Source organism: Myripristis murdjan, chromosome 13 (assembly GCF_902150065.1).
Source record: "Myripristis murdjan chromosome 13, fMyrMur1.1, whole genome shotgun sequence".
NCBI lineage: Eukaryota > Metazoa > Chordata > Actinopteri > Holocentriformes > Holocentridae > Myripristis > Myripristis murdjan.
In genome coordinates this window covers 14666808-14686772 of record NC_043992.1, presented here as the reverse complement: position 1 = coordinate 14686772, position 19965 = coordinate 14666808, and the positions used below count along the sequence as shown (strand labels likewise).

The window sequence follows — 19965 nt, the reverse complement described above, 5'->3', positions numbered from 1 at the left end:
ACAGAGAAACACAAACACAAGAATGAAAAGAGGTATTGTCAATAACATAGCAGGTGGTCTTGCAGCTGAGTTACGTAAGAAAGCCTGCAATGCTGGTATGCTGAACTCCATAAGTCTCTTATTTATATACACCACAAATACAGACAGCTCTTGTTGAGGGCAATGGAGCTAGAGTGAGAGAAAGAGAGTGAGAGATGGATACAGTGAACTGAGAGGCTACAGAGCTAATCCTGCAGTGTTTATCTGTAGCAGGTCTTAAGATACAATCCCATCCAAACAAGCAACTTACGTCTCATTCAGCGAGAGAAACACCAGAGCAATAAAGAGTCTAAAATACCCTATGCCTGTAGAAAAAATGTTCACAAATATTTTGAGCCATAAACTGTTGAATCATCCTTATTTTTTTTAAGATTATCTTTTGGACATTTCTGCGTTATTTGACAGTCACAGTGGGGAGAGCCAGGAAAGGCAGGGGAGAGGGAGGAGATGACATGTAGCAAATGGCCTGGACTCAGATTTGAACCCAGGATGCTGCCATCAGGACTCAGGCTAAACAAGTGATACACACAACACCAGGTGAGCTACTGGGGCATCCCCTTGAATGATCCTTTATGGAAATGTGAAGCAAAATTACATTAATCAATGTCTGAAAGGTATGTAAAAATATGATAAAACCAAATTCAAATGTTTGAGTATGTTAAAATTTTCAAACAACATTAAATTTTTCCATATGCAAGTGTATATTTGTAAGTGCACATGATGTATGTGAAGAAGTGGAAAAAATGATGTGCACAGGTAAGTTCTGAGTGTATAAGAGATTTGGATGCAGAGAGAAAGAATTTGTGAGAGGGCTTTGAGTTTGGCCCTATTTTGACATGACATACGGTTTTCCAGTGGAGATGGAAGGATGAGCATCTTATTTGATTACATACTCAAGGCACAGTTGGCTGATACATAAATAAATTTATCTCTGACCTTCTCTGCTCCACCTTTTCACTTTTTGGGACATTTATCCATTTCAGATTAGCTTTATATTTGATTCAAATGTAGAACTTTTAGTTTGAACTTGATTTGATTACTTCCAGCTTGACCTCTGACGTTACATGGATGGATACATCCAGCTGAAGGGGAGTGGGGAGGACGAGGGTAGCACTAGCTGCAACTATTGGCATACTGAAAGTTGGGACTGTGTAACTCCCAATCACATGGGCTGTTCCAACATCAAGTGGGCTGTAGCCGGCATGTTGAAACGTTTTTTCCCACAATTTTTCTCCCACATGGCTGGTCTTGCAGCCCACTAGCGGGCTGGCCCGTCTGGCATTTGCCAGATTGCCAGTCTGAGCCTGCGTACAGTCACTGAGTTTATATACACAATAAATCACTTCTACATTCATGTGTTCTTTTCTGGCTAAAAGGAGTCTGGGCTCCAGCACACTGTATATTAAAATACCTCAAATGTCAATGAATGTAAAAGCTGAAGTCATCCACACATCACCATAGTGACTGAATCTCATGCCGCTGCACACTGAGGTGCACTTCACTGTCCTATTTATAGCATAATACTGACCTGATACCTGTGATGAAATCATAATTTCCAAAAGCCAGGGGGTAATTCAAAAAGAAAAAAATCCTTCTTCATAAATAATGAACAGTTACAAATGGCCATCTAATGCTGAAACTAGAAAATCTGCACAATTCTCACTTCAGTAAGATTTACCAAGTAAAAAGGTTAAAAAATGTCGAGAGTACTTCACAGCTAGCCGAAACCAATGGAAACATATGTTAAAAGTGACATTAGATGGGTCCCCTTTAGGCACAGTTTTTGCACTAGACTGCTCCCACTGAGACTTGGATGCTAATGTGGGAGCCTTCTCTCTAGGCTGTCTCAAACACTGGTGTATGCCACAGAAAGAAATGAGATGTCAGCCAGGAGGGGTAAGCACCAAACACTGGTCGTGTTCACACTACAACAACAACAACAAAACACACCGCAACACTTCCTGCCCTTAATGTGGCTTATTGTGTCTGACCTCCCAAATAGCACTTCCTGCCTATGTCCACCTGAGCACAGAGGCACAGATGGCCTGGCTGTGTGTGTGTGTGTGTGTGTGTGTGTGTGTGTGATGTTGATCAAAGCTGATATACAGGTCTGTCGGGACATAACCATCTGTTTTAATATTAAATCACATTATTTTTATAACAAGGACAGAGAAAGATATATAGAGAAAGGCACTGACAGACTGATGGTGAGTGAGAGAGAGAGAGAGAGAGAGAGAGAGAGAGAGAGAGAGAGAGAGAGAGAGAGAGAGAGAGAGAGAGAGAGAGAGATTTTCATTTTGGTCCCTTGAGCTGTCATGCTAATATGTGTGTGTCAGGGAGGATGGCATAATTTCACTGATGGTTTTGACCCACTTAGTGTTGTCACACGGCTCACTAGTTGTCAGTCACGTGACCGCCCCCTGTTGGGGAGCTGCCAACTGTGGGCAGAAAAGAGGCTAAGCTACATGTGTCCATGCTGGTATAAACACATGGATCACTGACTACTCAAACATGGTAGCAGACCAAAGTTCTGTGTGCATGTTGTTGAAAGTACACCAAGTACTCCATGCTTGATGAGGTGTATGAGACACAAATGTTAAATGCTATGATGGACCTAGATTAAAAATCCTCAGTTCGACTGGAAAAGCACTGCAGCGGTGACAAGACGCAGTAAAGTGCACAACTTATCCATCAACTCCTTGCAATTAAGCTCCATCTTCAAAGTACGCAAGTCCCTTCCAGCACAAGGCAAACTGTCCCAGTAATTCAGCATTTTGATGATTTATACAGACATACCATTAAAGCCATTTAATGAAAGCACTTAAAAGAATTGACTGATATGTTTACAAAAAAAAATCTATCTTTTTTTTATTATTGTTTTTTATTATTATTTTTTACAGGGAGCTTCAGAATAACTCCAGTCAACACATCACACCTGGACTTTGTCTTGACTGGCTCCCTTCACAAATCTATCTAAACAACTGCAGCACAGAACAACAGACACAACCACACACAGTTCCTCTTAACAGCAGAGCTGCCTCATATGTACAGTCTACAATTAGGTGTCACTGACTCTCACCTGAGACTGGTCGAAATGAATGATAACCTTGAGGTCGGCGGGCCGGTCGTTGAGCCCGTCGGTGATGGCCCCGCCCCCGTTCTCCAGCTGCGGGGAGAAGCAGGCCTGCAGCCACTCGGTCCAGGTCATCTTCTGGACTCGCTGCATCTTCTCCTCACTGATACGGAACATCTTACTGCGGAAGTCCTTTACCTCCTGGTCCTGCAGAGCATCCAGTTCATGGAGACCTGGTGGGAGTTTGGGAAAGGCCTTTTGATAAAGGATTACAAGGGCGTAGGATATATCACGTTCTCACTGAGGTTGGTCAGGATATATTAGGGCAACTCCTTCTAACAGTCAGCCACCTATGGTGTCTTGAGGAGTATTATAAAAACATGAAAACTCCTACAACACAGTGACATGTAAAGTTATTTAGCAGTTGCTCTTACTCTCTGGCTTCCTCATTGATAATCTGCCCTAATCTATGAAGAATGCAGTAATGTATCTTTTAACATATTACAATATATACAGTACATAGCAATCTTGCACCTACAACAATGTGCATGATAAATGAATGTGCAATGTCTTAAAGGAAGACAAACTTTCAGCAAGCTGTATTGTCATAGATCACTCAGTGTTGTCTAATTAACACAGACATTTTGTGGGATACATAGGGAAAAAAAAAAAAACAAAAAAACTTGACACTATGATAGTATTCTCTCCCACACACAGACCAGATAGAATCAGGTTTGGTGAACAAGTTGTATACAAGCGCGTCCTGACATGTATAATACAACTCAGGCAGTATTTCCTCTAGACTTGATAACTTGATTATAAGTTTAGTTTCTGATGAAAAGTGAGTTTTTTGCACATTGCATCAACCTGATGACATCAATCATCACCATGATTTCCAGCAGGAGCAAGCCTTTTTTACTGTCCTGGTGTTTTGCTGAGTGTGGAAGTATGAAAGGCTGCAGGAGCCATGGTTTTATTTAATCTTGGTCTTGTCTTATTTTATGAATTAACCGCAGCTGGGTTAGATGAAATTACAGAGGTGAAGTGACAGTAGTGATAAAATTGCTGGCAGCAGTGTTATAAATGGGTAAATGGGTCATATGTTCACTGGAGCCAGCTACTTATTATTCATGAATGCTTTAAGCCAATGCGTGCAGATTAGCAATCATACTACTGAGGACAGGTATTGATTCTCATGAAGAAAATAAGCATGAAGAAGAAATCATGCCACCATTTGTATTTCATATACACTGGCACTGAAATTGTGTGGGTAATTTGGAAGATTTCAAGCCTCACAACAGTAGCCTCACTGACTTCCATGTGATGCTGGTCTCTTTGCCCATTGGCGGATGCTCCAAGCACTCGACTGCAAATGAACTATTGGTGTTGTCTCACCAAGTTACAAGTTACAAGGCCGTTCAGGCACTACTGCCTGTGTAGGTACATACATAGCCATTATACAAGGAGTGCAAGAGATATGTGAACATTTACAGCAAGACAGGAGCACTCAAAGGTAATTTTTCATAATACATCTTTGTTTGTTTTATATTTATATATTTATATAAGGAAACTGTGCTATCGGAGATATATATATATATATATATATATATATATATATATATATATATATATATCCTTCTCAATTTATGTGTCAAAATTACTGTGGTTTTAAACATTAAAGAGGCTTGAAAAGCTCTCAAATCAATTTAGCAGGAGGACAGGTTGCAAGACCCTGCATAAACACATTTAAAAGTCCATATTATTGACTTCAAATTCAGTATGTGCTGTTGGCAAAAAAAACAAAATAAATAGACAGACAAACAAACAATTAAATAATCACTAAAAGGTATCTTTTCACTCTATTTCTTAAAAAAATGTCTTCATGCAGCCACATTTTCACTATATCTAGCTTGTCTTGATAACTATGGGTGTATTTGTTCTCTTAATAACGGAGCTAGACTGAGAAGTTGCTGTCTACAGACACATTGGGAGAGATCAAACATGTAAACTATAAAAAGTATTGGAGATGTGGGAAAGACACTGGCAAATGAAATGCCAGAATAGCAAAGCTAACACTACCAGGGAACATGAAGCAGTGGCATCTCACAGTTACATATTTTACATATTTTTCCATACAGTTAGTTATAGCCACATCTTACTTTTTTTTTTTTTTTTTTTTTTTTTTAACACATATTTTACCTAATTTGAAGGAATGACATCACATGCCATCCTAACAAACATGACAAACATACAGTGTTGGGTCAGTCCAGTGCGCAGGATGCTAAACTGGAGCAGTCTGATACTTGCCAGTGGAATAACTTAGTTCACCACAAATTTTCCTCCTGGGCTTTTTGCAGGTTGACACCCTGCTATTACAAAACTTTCTGCCATGTCCCAGTAGAAACTGTGGCAGCAAGCCAAATAATTTGTTTTTTTAAAAGTGACTATCTAGCCTACAGTCACCACAAACAGCTACACTACCACCAGGGATATCAGCAATGTGTTTGCTCAAAAAGGAAATGTTTGACAAAATATGCATCCAACGATTATTTATCCTAATTCTTGACATTGAATATGTCAAGACTGCCATGTAATTCGAAGATAATTTTGAGACTAGGAGGAGCAGGCTGAGGTCTTAGTCATATACTGTTTATATAAAGTATCACAAAACCTGTTTTTTTTATATTTATTGATGCCAATTTACAGCTCAAATTGCCTCAGGACTATGCAGAGAGCTTGAAAACTGCATTTTTCAGAAGAATTGCTTTGCAGCATAGGTCATAACCTTTATGTAAAATGCAGAAACAGCTGTGGGACACCTGATGCCAGGCAGTAGCACCTAGTGGTAATGAATGTTTATAAAGGATTACAAATGGCAATCTCTTATGGGATAAACTAGAGCCTCTAATATTCGCACTAATACCAAATGCCAGGGCTAAAAAATGCTGTTAGGCTGATCATATCTCTCTGTGCCCTGTTGAGTTTTGTTTCCTTTATTTCTTCTGGGAGGGTTGCTGCACAATACTCTTGGTAATGAAAACAACATGTTGACATTTAAAACTATTTAACATTCATATGACCCTCAGTGGTAAAAGGAGTGCTCTGGACTACATTAGTTGGATTGTGCATGTGTGCAAAACTGCCTGTGGAGGGAAAAAAAAAACAAACATTGCTGGCAGTGTGTCATTATATGATTGTCTATTACTGTGTATGGTAATAGACAGAGTTGCTTATAGAGGTGTGTGGCTAGCTGGTGCCTGTGGGTTCCTTTTCAAACACCGTTTTTCCCCAACAAAAGCCTTTAAAAGATCACGTCAGACAAAAGTGGAGCCAGGAGAGTGAATATCAATATCGTCTGGGTCTCCTTCGATTAGTGTCAGAGCCCCTTCCCACTCTTTTCTTCCTTTATCCTCTGAAGAGGTCTGCTGTCTCTGGTAGCCTGGAGAACTTCCACAGACCCTGGCTATCGCTTGGGTGTGTGTGTGTGTGTGTGTGTGTGTGTGTGTGTGTGTGTGTTTTTAGAAGAGGAAATGGGTGGTTCTTCGTAAAAGAGAACGTCTGTAATTGTGTATTTCTAACCACATATGGCCACATATGTGTGTGTGTGTGTGTGTGTGTGTGTGTGTGTGTGAGCCATGTGTGTATGACTCTTCATTTAACTACATCTAAGACAAGGATCACACTTATGCATTAAATGTGTAATATTTCGAATGACGTCCATTCATTTCAAATAAAAATTATGTGTTACTCTTTCATCATTCCATTACAAATGTACTGCGTTGCACGGGTTATTCTGTTTAAGCATTAAACACCCAAGTGTAAACAAAAATAAATGTTGTTTTGCCTCGTTTTTTGGTGTCTCTTTGTGATGCTTTTGTGATGACAAGATTTTGTCAGTGGATCATAACCACATTTAATCAGTTTCATCTCAATACACTCAGCACACACATTTCAGCTTCAAGAGTGTCTTAGTTTATTATCTCAAAAGACTGGGCCTTTCTTCCAGGGGGGTCTTTCTTATAACCGTCCTGGTTTGTCTCCTCTGCCCCCCCACGGCCTTATCTTCAACAGAGATAATACTAAGTGACAGGTGATGGAGCAGACATCAGGAGCCTGTCCAGTTGATCCTCATGCTTCACTATCAGCTAGCGGAGCCGATGATAGGAGCCAGCTGCAGATGGGTCTTAGATCTGACAGCAAGGGTGAACAGGCGGAATCAGAGCTCTGTGTTAGTGTGTGGGACGTGGTGCTAAGTGCTGTGTGTGTGTGTGCAAGATGATTTACTGTCCCACTTACCAACTCTAAGTGCTTTTGCTTATCACAAAGGTCAAATGGGGATATCGAATGAATCAGTCAGAGAAGAAGCACTGTGTGTGAGGGCTTGCATGGCTGCCACTTGAAGCTGAAGCATGTACACTGCCATGACGGTATTTATACCAAGTGTGAATGGACATTTTTAAGAGGAGTGCTGCCTCACCTTTGCCGATGAGCACACCGATCTTGGAGTCCAGCAGGCGCTCTGCTCGTCCGCAGTTGCGTGTGACGAGCTTTAGAACGGGCAGGAAGGGGCGAATGTCGCAGAGACGCCGAGTCTCGTCCTCTAGCTCTTCATGCACAGCCGCCTGGTTGACACATTCAAACATGTGTCCCTCCATCTCGCCCAGGGCGGGGAAGAGCGGGTACGTCTGAGCCTGCTTCCATAGGAGCTGGAAAAGAGGGGACAGATTTAGCTGCTGCTTTACGCTTTGTTGGGATTTCACTGAAGAGCACACTGCACAGTAAAACAAGAAGGAGAACTGTAGAACAAGGTGATGCAAGCGTTAGCCATTGAATTTACTTTTGAATGAACTAGGATTGATTGCTTACCCTCTCCATCAGCTGAAACTGCATAATGCAAAACTTTATAATAACATAATAACTGCAAAACTTTTTAGCTGAAAAAAAAAAAAAAAAAAAAGCCAGTTTTGGCTTAATTAGAATCAGAATCAGAATTTTTTTATTTATTGAGTACAACAAAATTAAAAAATGGACATGTATCTTTTGTTTCTTGTTTTTTAAAGACCATCATAAAAATATCAATATCAAAGTTACAAGATTTTAAAGTTACAGGAGGAAGAACACAAATTTTCTCATAAACATGAAGCTTTTTTTTTTTATATATTTTTAAATCATGCATCAAGAGCACCAACATCACGTTGGACAGCCGGGAACAAACACAATGACGCAGCTTCTGAATGAGCCAATAAGGACATGAATCATGTTCCCGCTAGCCAATCCCAACATGATTCATGTGCCTATATTCACATAGTGGAGTCACAGGGTTGGGTGTCAAAGGGTGTACATGTGTATGTGTGTGCATGTGTTCATCTTGAGGTTATAGAGCTAGGTCATTACATGCTGGAACAGGACACATTTGCCCTCCAAACAAATATTTTCCTCTTTAGAAACACTCATGATTTTATGTTAAGCTGATCACATCTCCCCCACATGCTTACAGGCTGAAATAAACGATCATACACCCCTCCTGAATTTATGGGGACCCGATTGTGACATTGAGGATTTCATTAACTGATATTACAATGTCTATCTAACATCTGAACGACCCGACAAACCTCAACAAGGAAAGTATTGCAACAGTAGATGTTATAAACATTTGCTGCCTAGTTACTATCATTTCCTAAAAATCAGAGATTACTATCTCATCATAACAAGTCACAAGTGCAACTGCAGACTCAGGTTCTGATCTGTAACAGCCTGCCACGCTATTCATTTATTTACTGTTAGCATGAATGAACCACAATCGAGATTTCGAGATTTTATTGAGATATCAGTCACATATGGGTTAACGTGAACACCTTTCTTGGCCTGCTGCCAAAGTCCTCTCTCTCTCAGGAGTGATGGCTGAAGAGAATCACTCACACTACTTTATTTCTGTCATGTCCTGCTTGGGTGGTTCAACGCTTTCACAAGCTTTCCACTGCTTTTCTATCAAGGGAATAGGCTAAATTTAAAGGAATCTTGTATGTGCAATCCTACACATTTATAGACACATGCAAGCAGAAACACTCGGGACTAGCAGAAAAAAACTAATTTATCATAGACTATCATGAAAAACTGAAACAGACACATTGTTTATTGTTACAAGCAAATATCTGTGAAAGCCAGACAGAGTGAGTTCTATAAATTGGTCTCTATATTCTAGTTATGTTAAAGGGCTGCTAAAGCCAGCGGTGACTGAGAGAAAACAGCAATCCTACACTGCATGCACACACACACACACACAGACACACACACACACACAGACTTATTGTTTGCTGTTAAGAACAACTGCTTCAGGCACTATTCAATAGTGCCTGTCTGGGGAAAACATGTTTTATGTGTGTGTGTGTGTGTGTGTGTGTAAAACCCCATTTGTGGCACATGTTTTCCAAGTCTGTCAGAAAACATGAAAAATCTAAAGATCAGCTGAGAGGCAGTCATAGCTCCTGAAATAGATGGATACTTAAATCCCACCAATGAAAGCTCATTTACCAAAGGAACTAACAGTAAAACCACTGGATCTTCTGCATACCAGCATGCATTCCAAAAAGCTTGGTGTTTTGCAAGAAGTTAATTCCTGATTAACTTCAAACGGACACATCAAGTCTGTGACCTTTGACCTCTATTTCACCAGATTAGCTGCAGTGGCGCATGATGTCATCAGCTATTTGCATGCTGAGTGCGCCAGCCACTCACAAACAAAAACACCCAGCTAGCAGCAGCAGCAGCCACCTTTGTCAAAACAACCATTAGACAGTGTATAACTGACTAGCTGTGTGTGTGTATGTGTGCACTTAACCACCTAACCAAGGACACACATGACCTCCAGTAGCTTTACATGTAAAAAATAAATACATGAATCAATCAATCAGTCAAACAATAAATCAATAAATAAAAGCTAATTCCCACATAACATTTGGAAAATACAGTGCAAGAGAGTTTTTTTTCCAACTGTCTGAACATTCAATTCTAGCTCAGATCAGAAAATCACACCGTCTGCCACCCGGCACCCTCATGCTCCCCAGACTCACCAGTTTGATGTGTTGGATGGTGGCCTCGCGTGGGACATCCATCTGGATGTAGATACCGGTGGGTAACAGGAAGTCCATAGTGATCACGTCCGTGGCGTGGCCGGCCAGGGGCGAGTGGGCCGCCCACATGTCCAGGAGGTCCGTCATGGCGGGAGGCATGGCAAGGGGCGATATACACCACCTCAACCATAAGGACCTGGAGGGACAGAGGCACACAAAAGACAGAGGGAGATTAGACACAGGACACGCAGGTATTGTGAAACAGATCCATGGTTTTAGCAAGTGCTGTGGAACCTTAAAGACAGAGAAAATTATTACTAAGATATTGTAATTATATTTATTCAGGTGTGTGTTTGCTTCTCATCAAGCCTTACTGCTGCTTGAGGGCAGTTGTTACTGCTTGAAAGCATCACTGGACTGCAGAGTGCAGAAAGTAGGCTGCCTGCTATTCAGCCACAGCAAACTTGATGACAGAAGAGAAAATGATAGTTGAGGTTAGAGAGTGCTGACAAAATAACAACTTAAGAACTAACAGTAAATGGACAAAGCCATGACTCATCCATCTTCTACAGAAAACAAACTTAACTTGCTTCATGGTAAAAATTCCTCAAGCGCTTCATGTTATGTTTGATGCTCTTACAACTAATAGCACTTGGATAAATACAGCTCTGCTGGTGCCTGAAAACCTCAGGTTTCATTGTGTTATTACATTTTGAAAAAGTATGCATTTGACAGCACAAGAAAAGAGTAGGCTATATATACACACTTCCAGAGGTACTGTATACCTGATCAAAACACTGCTGTATTAAACATTAAGATCAACAAAACGCAAGAGACTTGATTTTATTCTAAGTGACATTTCAGCTGTTCAGGCTGTTCAGTCCAGCTATAGAAATGGAGCACACCTTTAATTATTTAAATATTTTAAGCCATATTAGTTTCTACATTTTACAAATGGGCCCACTGTATGGTATTTGAGTGTGTGGGCTCCTTTTGTTAACATCAAGTTGAGAGAGAAGATCTTGCAATACCACTGAGCACCTGCAGGGGCAGCGCTGTGCTGCATCCAGAGGGAGGCCGGTGCTGTGGCTTTAACTTGGGTGAGGGCCAGTGCTCAGAGGAATGCCCACTAAGCAAACAGCAGAACAAAAGGTCAGCCTGCCCTCCCTCATCTAACAACCTGGTCCCTCTGACAGAGCACACACTCACACACACTCACTCACACACATACACACACACACACTCACAGAAAAAACTCACACTCAAGTATATACAAATATACATAAAATAAGTGATGCAGTTATGCTATATGCCGTATACAGGAACAGAGGGTAACAAATACACCCACAACACAGAGCTATACACACAAATAAACAAGCACACATACACATACACATACAGACGTGCATGTGTGCACACACCCACACAGTGGCCGTTGCCAAGGTAATTATCAAATAAGGCAGGGCTGGGGTTTCGACTGTATGTGTCTAAAGGCTTTGACTGGATCTGGCAGCTTCTGATGACCACTGAGAAATGTGGAGAGATGATGACCGTGTGACTGCCAGGAGCTGGATGACATATCCAAATGCAGGCTGTGTGACAATGCAAACATACATACAGTATACAAAACACACACACACACACACACACACACACACACACACACACAAACACACTTGTGTTAGAGTCCATACAGATTCGAAAGAAAAGCACAAACACACAAACACACACATGCACACTGCTGGTTAACACAGCAGTGTGCATGTGTGTGTTTGTGTCAGGGAACTTGACGGAGCTCCAGTAGCGTGGGAGACCTCGGTTAAAACAGCCCACAGCTTGGTTTCCATTTGGGCTCAGGCCTCAACCATAGCTGCATCATCCCACCACTTCCACCTGCCTTTTCTCATTAGCTAGTCCTCAAGTGGCCCGTACATTAACTCTTCCGCTAGGCCACAGGTCCATCTCCATTTTGGCTCGATCTGCCCATTAAAAATGACATCCCCGATTGCCTCTAATGGTCTTTCCCCCTCTATGTTAAGTGCTTGAGCCAGCCGCAGATGGGCCAGTGTTATGCCATGTGCCTGGAGCTGGTGCAGTATCTGTGGCCCATTTGGAGCCACTACATCACGGCCACTTAACATTATCGGTTATGCAAATGGAAATGGTCTTTTGAGTACCGTTCAAACTGTGGATGGCTGACTGTCTTTTAAAGGGACTGTGCTGTTTCTGTACGCCAGGCAAAGCTGATGCAGACAAAACGAGTTAACGCAAAAACACGACCACAAAGACAAATGCTACATGGGACTGATTACAGATGCTGAAGCTCATACAAAAACAGGACAGTGTTATGCTCTCTTCCACAAACACACACCTCCAGGAATTAGGATTGTTTTAATAGTTTTAAAAATGATGATGTAAGTGCAAATACCAGTAAATAAATTATAGCAGCAAGTACCTAAGTAGACGAATAAATATACAACATATTATCAGATAAATAGCACAATAACGTGACTCAAAAAGTCAATTCATTGCAATTTAAGTCACTGGAATGTGGATTAAGTCATAATCTCCATTCCAGTTTATTAAAACTAAATTAGCACAATCCTATGTGGAAAAAATTTAATGTCTGAACACAAGACTTTTTAATTCTAAACCCCAAACCCTGTCAGGCTTCTCCTAATCACATCTGTTCAGGCGCAGATAATTTAGCTAGTCCATCCAGTTTGTTAGGGCTGGCTTCTGTGATAAATGACATAAATAAACTTGAACATGCAGGTAGGCAGTGGGCTGGTGAGCTGGGCAGAAATCGTTAATGAGCTAAAGAAGAAAATTAGACATGGGGGGAACTGATGCACAAGCAGGAAGTGTCAGGTAGCCTGCCTGAGTTTTTATTCTCTAAAAAGCTTTTCAGACTCCTGCAGCTGTGTTTGCATTTGGTCCATCAGCTCCCATGCTTCAGCTGCAGAATCACACAGGATATTTTTCTGTGGGAAAACTGACAGGTCAGACTGTTGCCAGGATTAAAGCATGGGGTGTCAGGCTGGAGCAGTTTGGGCTCTGGTCGGGTAGGGCTTTGGTAGTTGGGCATGTTAAAACTCTACTGAACAGCTCAATATACCACGAAACAGCTGTGAAATGATCCTGCTATAATTCCAAATTCCTGATATAAGGTAGGTAGGAGTTTTACATCCTACGTCATTAATTCAGAAAAAAAAAAAAATTAGAAAGACTTCTGCACACCTGTGTTTCCTCATTCAAGCCTCCCCCAGGAGCCTCCTGTGTCCTCGCACGTTTAGGGAATTAAGACATCACTGATGAAGGAGACAGATCGCTTTCCAGGTCACAAGCTCGAGGAGTGAGGAGAAGAGGAGGAGGGATAAAAAAAGCGAAAGTGGTGCACACACAAAAGAAGCAGCAGCCTCACTTCCCACCCCGGTGTTCTCCTTTGCCTGTCCTCCAAAACATTTTCATTTAGCTGTAAATCATTCCCGTTTTTTGGTGTCATACAGCATTTTTGTATTTGCATGTGTTTTCTGAAGTTTCCGTAATGCAGTGTGTGCACTGTGAAGTCGGTGCCTGAGTCTTAGATTTCCTTGCATTTCATCAATTTGCGGTGCGATGGCCTGTCGGCGGCTGAAAACTAGGCATGCACCACAGAATACACAAAACGAGCAGAAAGCAATTCAAATGCACAGTCAGTGGACAGGGCAGACAACACTCAGTCTCTAATGTCAGTCAAGTCCACATGAAAAGAAACATGACACCCAGTATGTCTGTCTGACGCACCGACAACACAGGGCGATCAAGGATGGATGAGTAAGATGTGGACAAGTGCACATGCATGCACAGTTTGCGCACACACACACACACTCACACACTCACACATCCTTGCATTATTAATTATGGGACTGAAGAATGACATGTTGGCATCAGACTACTGGAACAGTGTCTTGTCCTGCTGAGACACCAACACACTCACTCACTCCCACACATACACACGCACACACACACACACACACACACACACACACACAGGTGAGCAGGGTTATGGAGGACGTGGTGGCAGGCAGCCAGAGGTCTGCTGCTAGGTCAGGTTTCATGGGGAACAGAGGTGAATGAGGGGGATGGGAAGATCAGGGAGAGAGAAAGAGAGGGTGAGCAGAAAAATATATGAAGACAGGGAGAAAGATCAAGGAAGAGAAAGAGAGTTTGAGTTTGGTGTGACAAAAGAAGACCATGCATAAAAGGGAGCCAGTCCAACAACATCAATCGAAATAAACATGTATCACTGCTCTCAAGATGCACACTGGTGAGATACATAAATTTAAACCTCTGGAGGAGATAGAGTGTCTTTCCCGGGCACACAAATATAAGCATGAATTCAGATTTTACGCTTAAAATTGACTCACTGATTTGTCATAATGAAAAAAGGACTCTTGTTTACCTCCTCTGCCCTGAATGTCCCCTCACAAGCTCCCTTTCGCAGCCTTAAAAAAAACTGCTCAGATAAAAAGAACTGTCATTTGCTTTTGAATCTTGAAATGTCGTCTGATCAAATATGTGCAGATGAACTGGGGGGAGATGCGTGGGTAAACAGTGGAGGACTGGGAGATGAGATAGGAAATGTGACAGACATGTTGGTGTGATTTTATGATGAAATACCTCCAAGTGTCAAGTGTAGCGGGGAACAGGGAATAATGTGATCACTTAAGTCCACCACCACCAACAGCACCACAATAAATCCACTCAGAGACCTCAAATAACCTTGTCGGAGAAACACACACACACACACACACACACACACACACACACACACACACACACAGTCCTCAAATGTTGATGCAAGAATACTGTTACGGTCCGTGAAATTAAGAAAAAAAGATGGAGGGAGGGAGGGAGTGTTTGCTTGCCATGGAAATAGTGCCTTTGAGCTGACAACAGTGGCATGTTGGAAAGGCTTTCATGCCCAGATGCATTATGGTCACTTAAACACTGGTGTTACTCAGCACTCTCTTTCTAAAGCTCTGTCTATGTGACAGTGAGAGTCCTGTGAGGGTCTCCACAAGGGAGTGTGTGTCCACGTGCATGTGTGCGTGTGTGTGACTGATTCAGAGGGGCTAATAAAGGCTGTGTGTGCGCACGCGTGTGTGTGTGTGTGTGTGTGGGGGGGGGGGGGGGGGTATGAGGTCATGCATACTGACTAACAGGCCTGTGACACGACTTCTTCCATTGCACACTAAGAATAAAATCGCCGGTTCACAAAGAGGATCTGAGACCTTCTCACCTCTCTTGATGTCCCGCTAGAACTACTGTACTAGTGTAAATATGTGGATAAACACACACACACACACACACACACACTCACACGCACACACAGGCAACACTACAGCAGCCTGAGTCAGCATTTCCGCCTCTCAGTAAGCAGGCAGAGTGGTGTGTGTGTGTGTGTGCGTGTGTGTATGGTGGCTGAGAAAGAAAAGGCTCTTCAAGGCCACATCCAGCTCATCTTTCTATATAAACACAAAGCCTTGCTGTTTAGTTGACACTTTGATCCACACAGTGCCTCACACACATGGAGTGCCTACATGAATACAGGCACTTCCAAAAGGAGTTGTTCCCTGTCCCGCTTTACTCCGTTACCCACCGCGCTACAGTAGATGAAGACGATAACGATGATGACGATGGTGCCGTAATTAGCGCTGAAACGGTGAGTCAATAAATCAATCAGCTTGTCAGCATAAAATGTATCAATTATAATTTCAGTAAGTGGTTCATAGTTTTAGTAATTTATTTCTTTAAGCAAAGATGACACTCTTGAGGATTAGAATCACCAAGATGCTGAGATTTTCTAACTTTTCTAAAAAAATAAAAAAATAAAAAAATAAAAAACAAACCCTGGAATAAGTGTGTTATCTAATGGTTGAGTCTGCATGGTTCTCATCATCAGACTCACTGACAACATTTTGCGTTTGCATCACATTACTGTAAGTTCAGTATTTTGATATTATGGGAGGTTTTTAGCTGCTTTTCAGACTAGGGAAAAAAAAAAGAAAAAAAAAAAAAAAAAACTTTAGGCTGTTTTAATTTCCCATAAGCATTTGTCTTCATTTTTTTACTTCTTTATAGACCAAATCCTATATCACCTACATTATCCCATAGCCAACCCTATAGCCTTAACACAGCAAAAACTACCAACAAAAACATTCTGCGTAAACCTAATAAAATCAAGAAACATGACTGAGCTCAAACACTGACATACATTCCAGCGCTCAGTTGGGGGGGATACAAGGCCCTCTGGTTTCTCTATCAAAGTCAATGATCACAGCCTAAAAAGCACAGAAAATACTGCAGGCAAAATCCATGTAGAGTAAAACTGAGAGAGATGAATGAACAGTGGCTAAGTTTAGACCTCTGGCTACTTCTACTCATGATGTTTGAAGCTTTGTGCACAATATGCACATTGTGTCAAGCGCTGGCAGAATATTGGTGTGTTTGGCCTGGCTGTTAAGCTCAACACTGTGTGTTTGTCTGAGTGGTGTGTGGACGTGTGTAGAAGCAGTCAGCTGGTGTGTGTCTGTGTGTGTGTGTGTGTGTGTGTGTGTGTGTGTGTGTGTGTGTGTGTGTGTGTGTGTGTGTGTGTGTGTGTGTGTGTGTGTTGAGGGGAGCAGGCAGTTGGTTTAGAGATGGATGGGGGTGGTGGTAAGAGAAAGTAAACACACCTTTAGCACTGTGTAAGTCAGTCTGGCTCGATGTGGTGCCAGGAAACACAGACATAGTGTGTTGTGTGTAAACTGACGATAATAATGATGATGATGTTGCCGTGGTTAGTGCTGAAACAACAAGTCGATAAATCAGTCAATCAATCGGCATAAAATTAATCAATTACAATTTCAATAACTGGGTAATAGTTTTAGTAATTAAATTCTGTACAAAAAAATGGCAGTCTTTTGATGATAGTAATCACCAATCACTAAGATTTGTTTACTTTTTCCTTTGCATGAAAATATGAAAAGATTTTTTTCTCTTTATGTAAATGAATTTTATGCGAGTGAAAAGGAAAGGGAGGGGGTGATTAGGGAAAGAGCTCTGAATGGATAATCAAAATAAGCTACCTCACATCAAAAAATATTGTACCGTTTTCTACAATGAAAACACAAACAAAACAGACCAAAACAAAATCAGATACATACACTGATATTCTGTGTTTGGTATATTCTCATATTGTACTTTTTTCATATTCTCGCAATGTTGTAATGATTTGTTATACTGCTATACAATCTATATAATTTAAAGAAGAAAACAAAGGAAATCAATATATTTGGCATGGAAATATCGAAATGCTTGAGATTTGATGACAGAGATTTGTGTGTATGTGTGTGTGTGTGTGTGTGTGTACAAACTGTGTGTGGGTGAGTCAACCACTTCCCGAGAGCCATGCCATCGTACCAACAATCCCCGGTGACACAGTGACACACACCCACCCTTCAGACAGGAAGCGATGACACCAGAGAGGAAGTGAGTGACAAATATCAACCAGAGCAAAAGTCCCCGCCACAGTCATTCATAAAAAGCTGCTTAACACTGAATCAGACTGATATTTTTATTCCTGAACAGTCATTTTTGATAATGTTTACTGTTTAACTGATCGATCTATTCAAATCAAACATTTGAAATCACAATGAAACTGCGTTATATGTCAAGAGTGTGAAAAATAGGCTATATATAAGATAGGCTATATATTCAATGCAAATAGTTCACGCACTATAACACACACAATGCCAACGCGCCTCGCGGCATGACGAGAAGCTCCTCTCCCTCTAATTTTATACATGTCGATGGAAGAAGAGTAGGGGTGAGCGGTACAAATATGATGTGGTGGTGTGGGTGGCGGCTGGCAGGCATTAAAGCTGTAAACTCTCTCTCCATCTCCCATCTCTATGTTCTCATCCGTCCTGCTACTTCCTATCAGCCCCTCTCCTACATTTTCCAACTGCTTTTCATTTTTCTCTCTCTCTCTCCCCAGATTGGGCTACAGCCATCATTCCTTTCCAAGCAGAAGGATGAGTGAATTAGAGCCAGCCATCTCAATCCTGCTAATGTCATTCAGGAGATGGGAGAGGGGGGAGGTGTTCAGCATCACTGTGACATCACAATCATGAATTTTAACTTCCTAAGGCCATGGACTGTGACATCGCACAGTTTTCGCTGGAGGACTTTGTGCTGAGACAATATCTAAACTCCCTGCTGCATTATGATGATGGCAGTGAGGTGCTATTTGTGGCATCACCAATAATCCACTGTGACACAAATCCAATCCAAACTATACATGGATTGTTACATCATAGAAAACACATATCACATATCATAAAAGCTACATCATGGTATTTTGACAGCCATAGATTGAAAATCTTTTGTGACATCGATCTACTCACACGACAAAGAACCTCTTGCTGTGACATCGTAATGAATCACTGCACCAAATACACCGTGACAGCGAGAGTCGGCTTTGTGACTCCATCAAGTTTGAATGACATCGGAGAATCTAATTTGCACTCCGTACCACCTAATGCCCCACTCCTTGCCAGCAAGGCCAGGTCACTGGGTTAATGGCTGTGGGTGAAGGGACAGAGCAACAGGAATGTCAGCAGATCCTCTCATACACGCCATAGCTTGCTTTTAGTCCACCGCATAACCTCTCCAGTGATACCGGCAAATGGCAACAAAGACACACTGTTTCTGCTTCTGTGTGTGTGTGTATGCAGCTGCTTTGAAATTTGATTTGACAGGTACAGACGGGCCAACTGTCTGTGTGCAAGTTGTGTCTGTGTATGCAATTTGTGTGAATTAATTGTAACAGAGGAGTACAAGCCTTGCATGTGTGACTGTGTGTGTACAGAGATAGGCGATGTTGTCATTAAGTGATTTACAGCGGGCCTCTGTTGGCATCTGCAGCTGACATGAGAAGAATGTTATGGCCTAGACTCATTTCAGCTCATACTTGAAATAAATAATATTGGAGAGAGGCACTTAACATTTGAAAGAGTAAATCTGATTGGATAACTACCTACCATCACTATGCAAACACAAAGGCACTTAACATTCCTGCTAAGAACACATCCTCCACACTGAACTGTGTATGCACGTGGGTGCAATAACAGTAGAGTCATGTCACAGATCAATAGTCACTAGTAAGGCACACACAAAAAGGAAGAGAGAGAGAGAGAGAGAGAGAGACGAGAGAGAATCATGTGCTCTTTGGCATCCATTTCTCGATGCATAGCGGGGCTGCACTTGACTTGAACCTGGGTCCTTTGGGAGAACAGATGGGTGTAGAGTGAGAGAAAGAAAGCGATAGAGTACTGCCAAAACAATACTGAGACTAAAGGACAAAAAGTTGAGTTAGGGATGGAAAACAATGGGAGGTGAAGACAGCGGATTGGACACAAAGCCTGAGGAGGGAGTGGGTGTGAGATAAGCTGAGAGGGGAGTTTCAATGTTTTCGAAAGGGCTACAGTAAAATAAAAACAACACAGCTGTTTATTTGATCTGCTGTGAATACCGCTATTGAGGAATGACCAACAGCTCAATTCAAAATGCCCACATAATCAAGCAAAATGTAATAATAATAATAATAATAATAATAATAATAATAATAATAGTTGTACAGTTGAAAAATTTCAATTCACATTTCACATTTTGCGTCATTTTCGCTGTAGAAAACTGCATCATTAACATCACCCGGTGCGAATATGCGTCTATTCGCGTCTTTGCGTAGACTTGTAT

General features: G+C 41.6%; 1 protein-coding gene across 2 annotated transcripts in view; it reads right to left on the bottom strand.

Annotated features, from left to right (window-relative positions):
* pik3cb (phosphatidylinositol-4,5-bisphosphate 3-kinase, catalytic subunit beta) overlaps positions 1-19965 on the bottom strand; it is a 58106-nt gene that overhangs the window by 18939 nt on the left and 19202 nt on the right. The window contains exons 3-5 of one of the 2 annotated variants that reach the window (XM_030067071.1): positions 10183-10378; positions 7590-7818; positions 3119-3345 (exon numbers count right to left, since the gene is read on the bottom strand). In XM_030067071.1, the coding sequence (XP_029922931.1) occupies positions 3119-3345; positions 7590-7818; positions 10183-10341 (615 nt within the window). In that variant the 5' untranslated portion in view covers positions 10342-10378. Of the gene's footprint in view, positions 1-3118; positions 3346-7589; positions 7819-10182; positions 10379-19965 lie in introns of those variants that run through there. The other variant, XM_030067072.1, reaches the window with a different exon arrangement.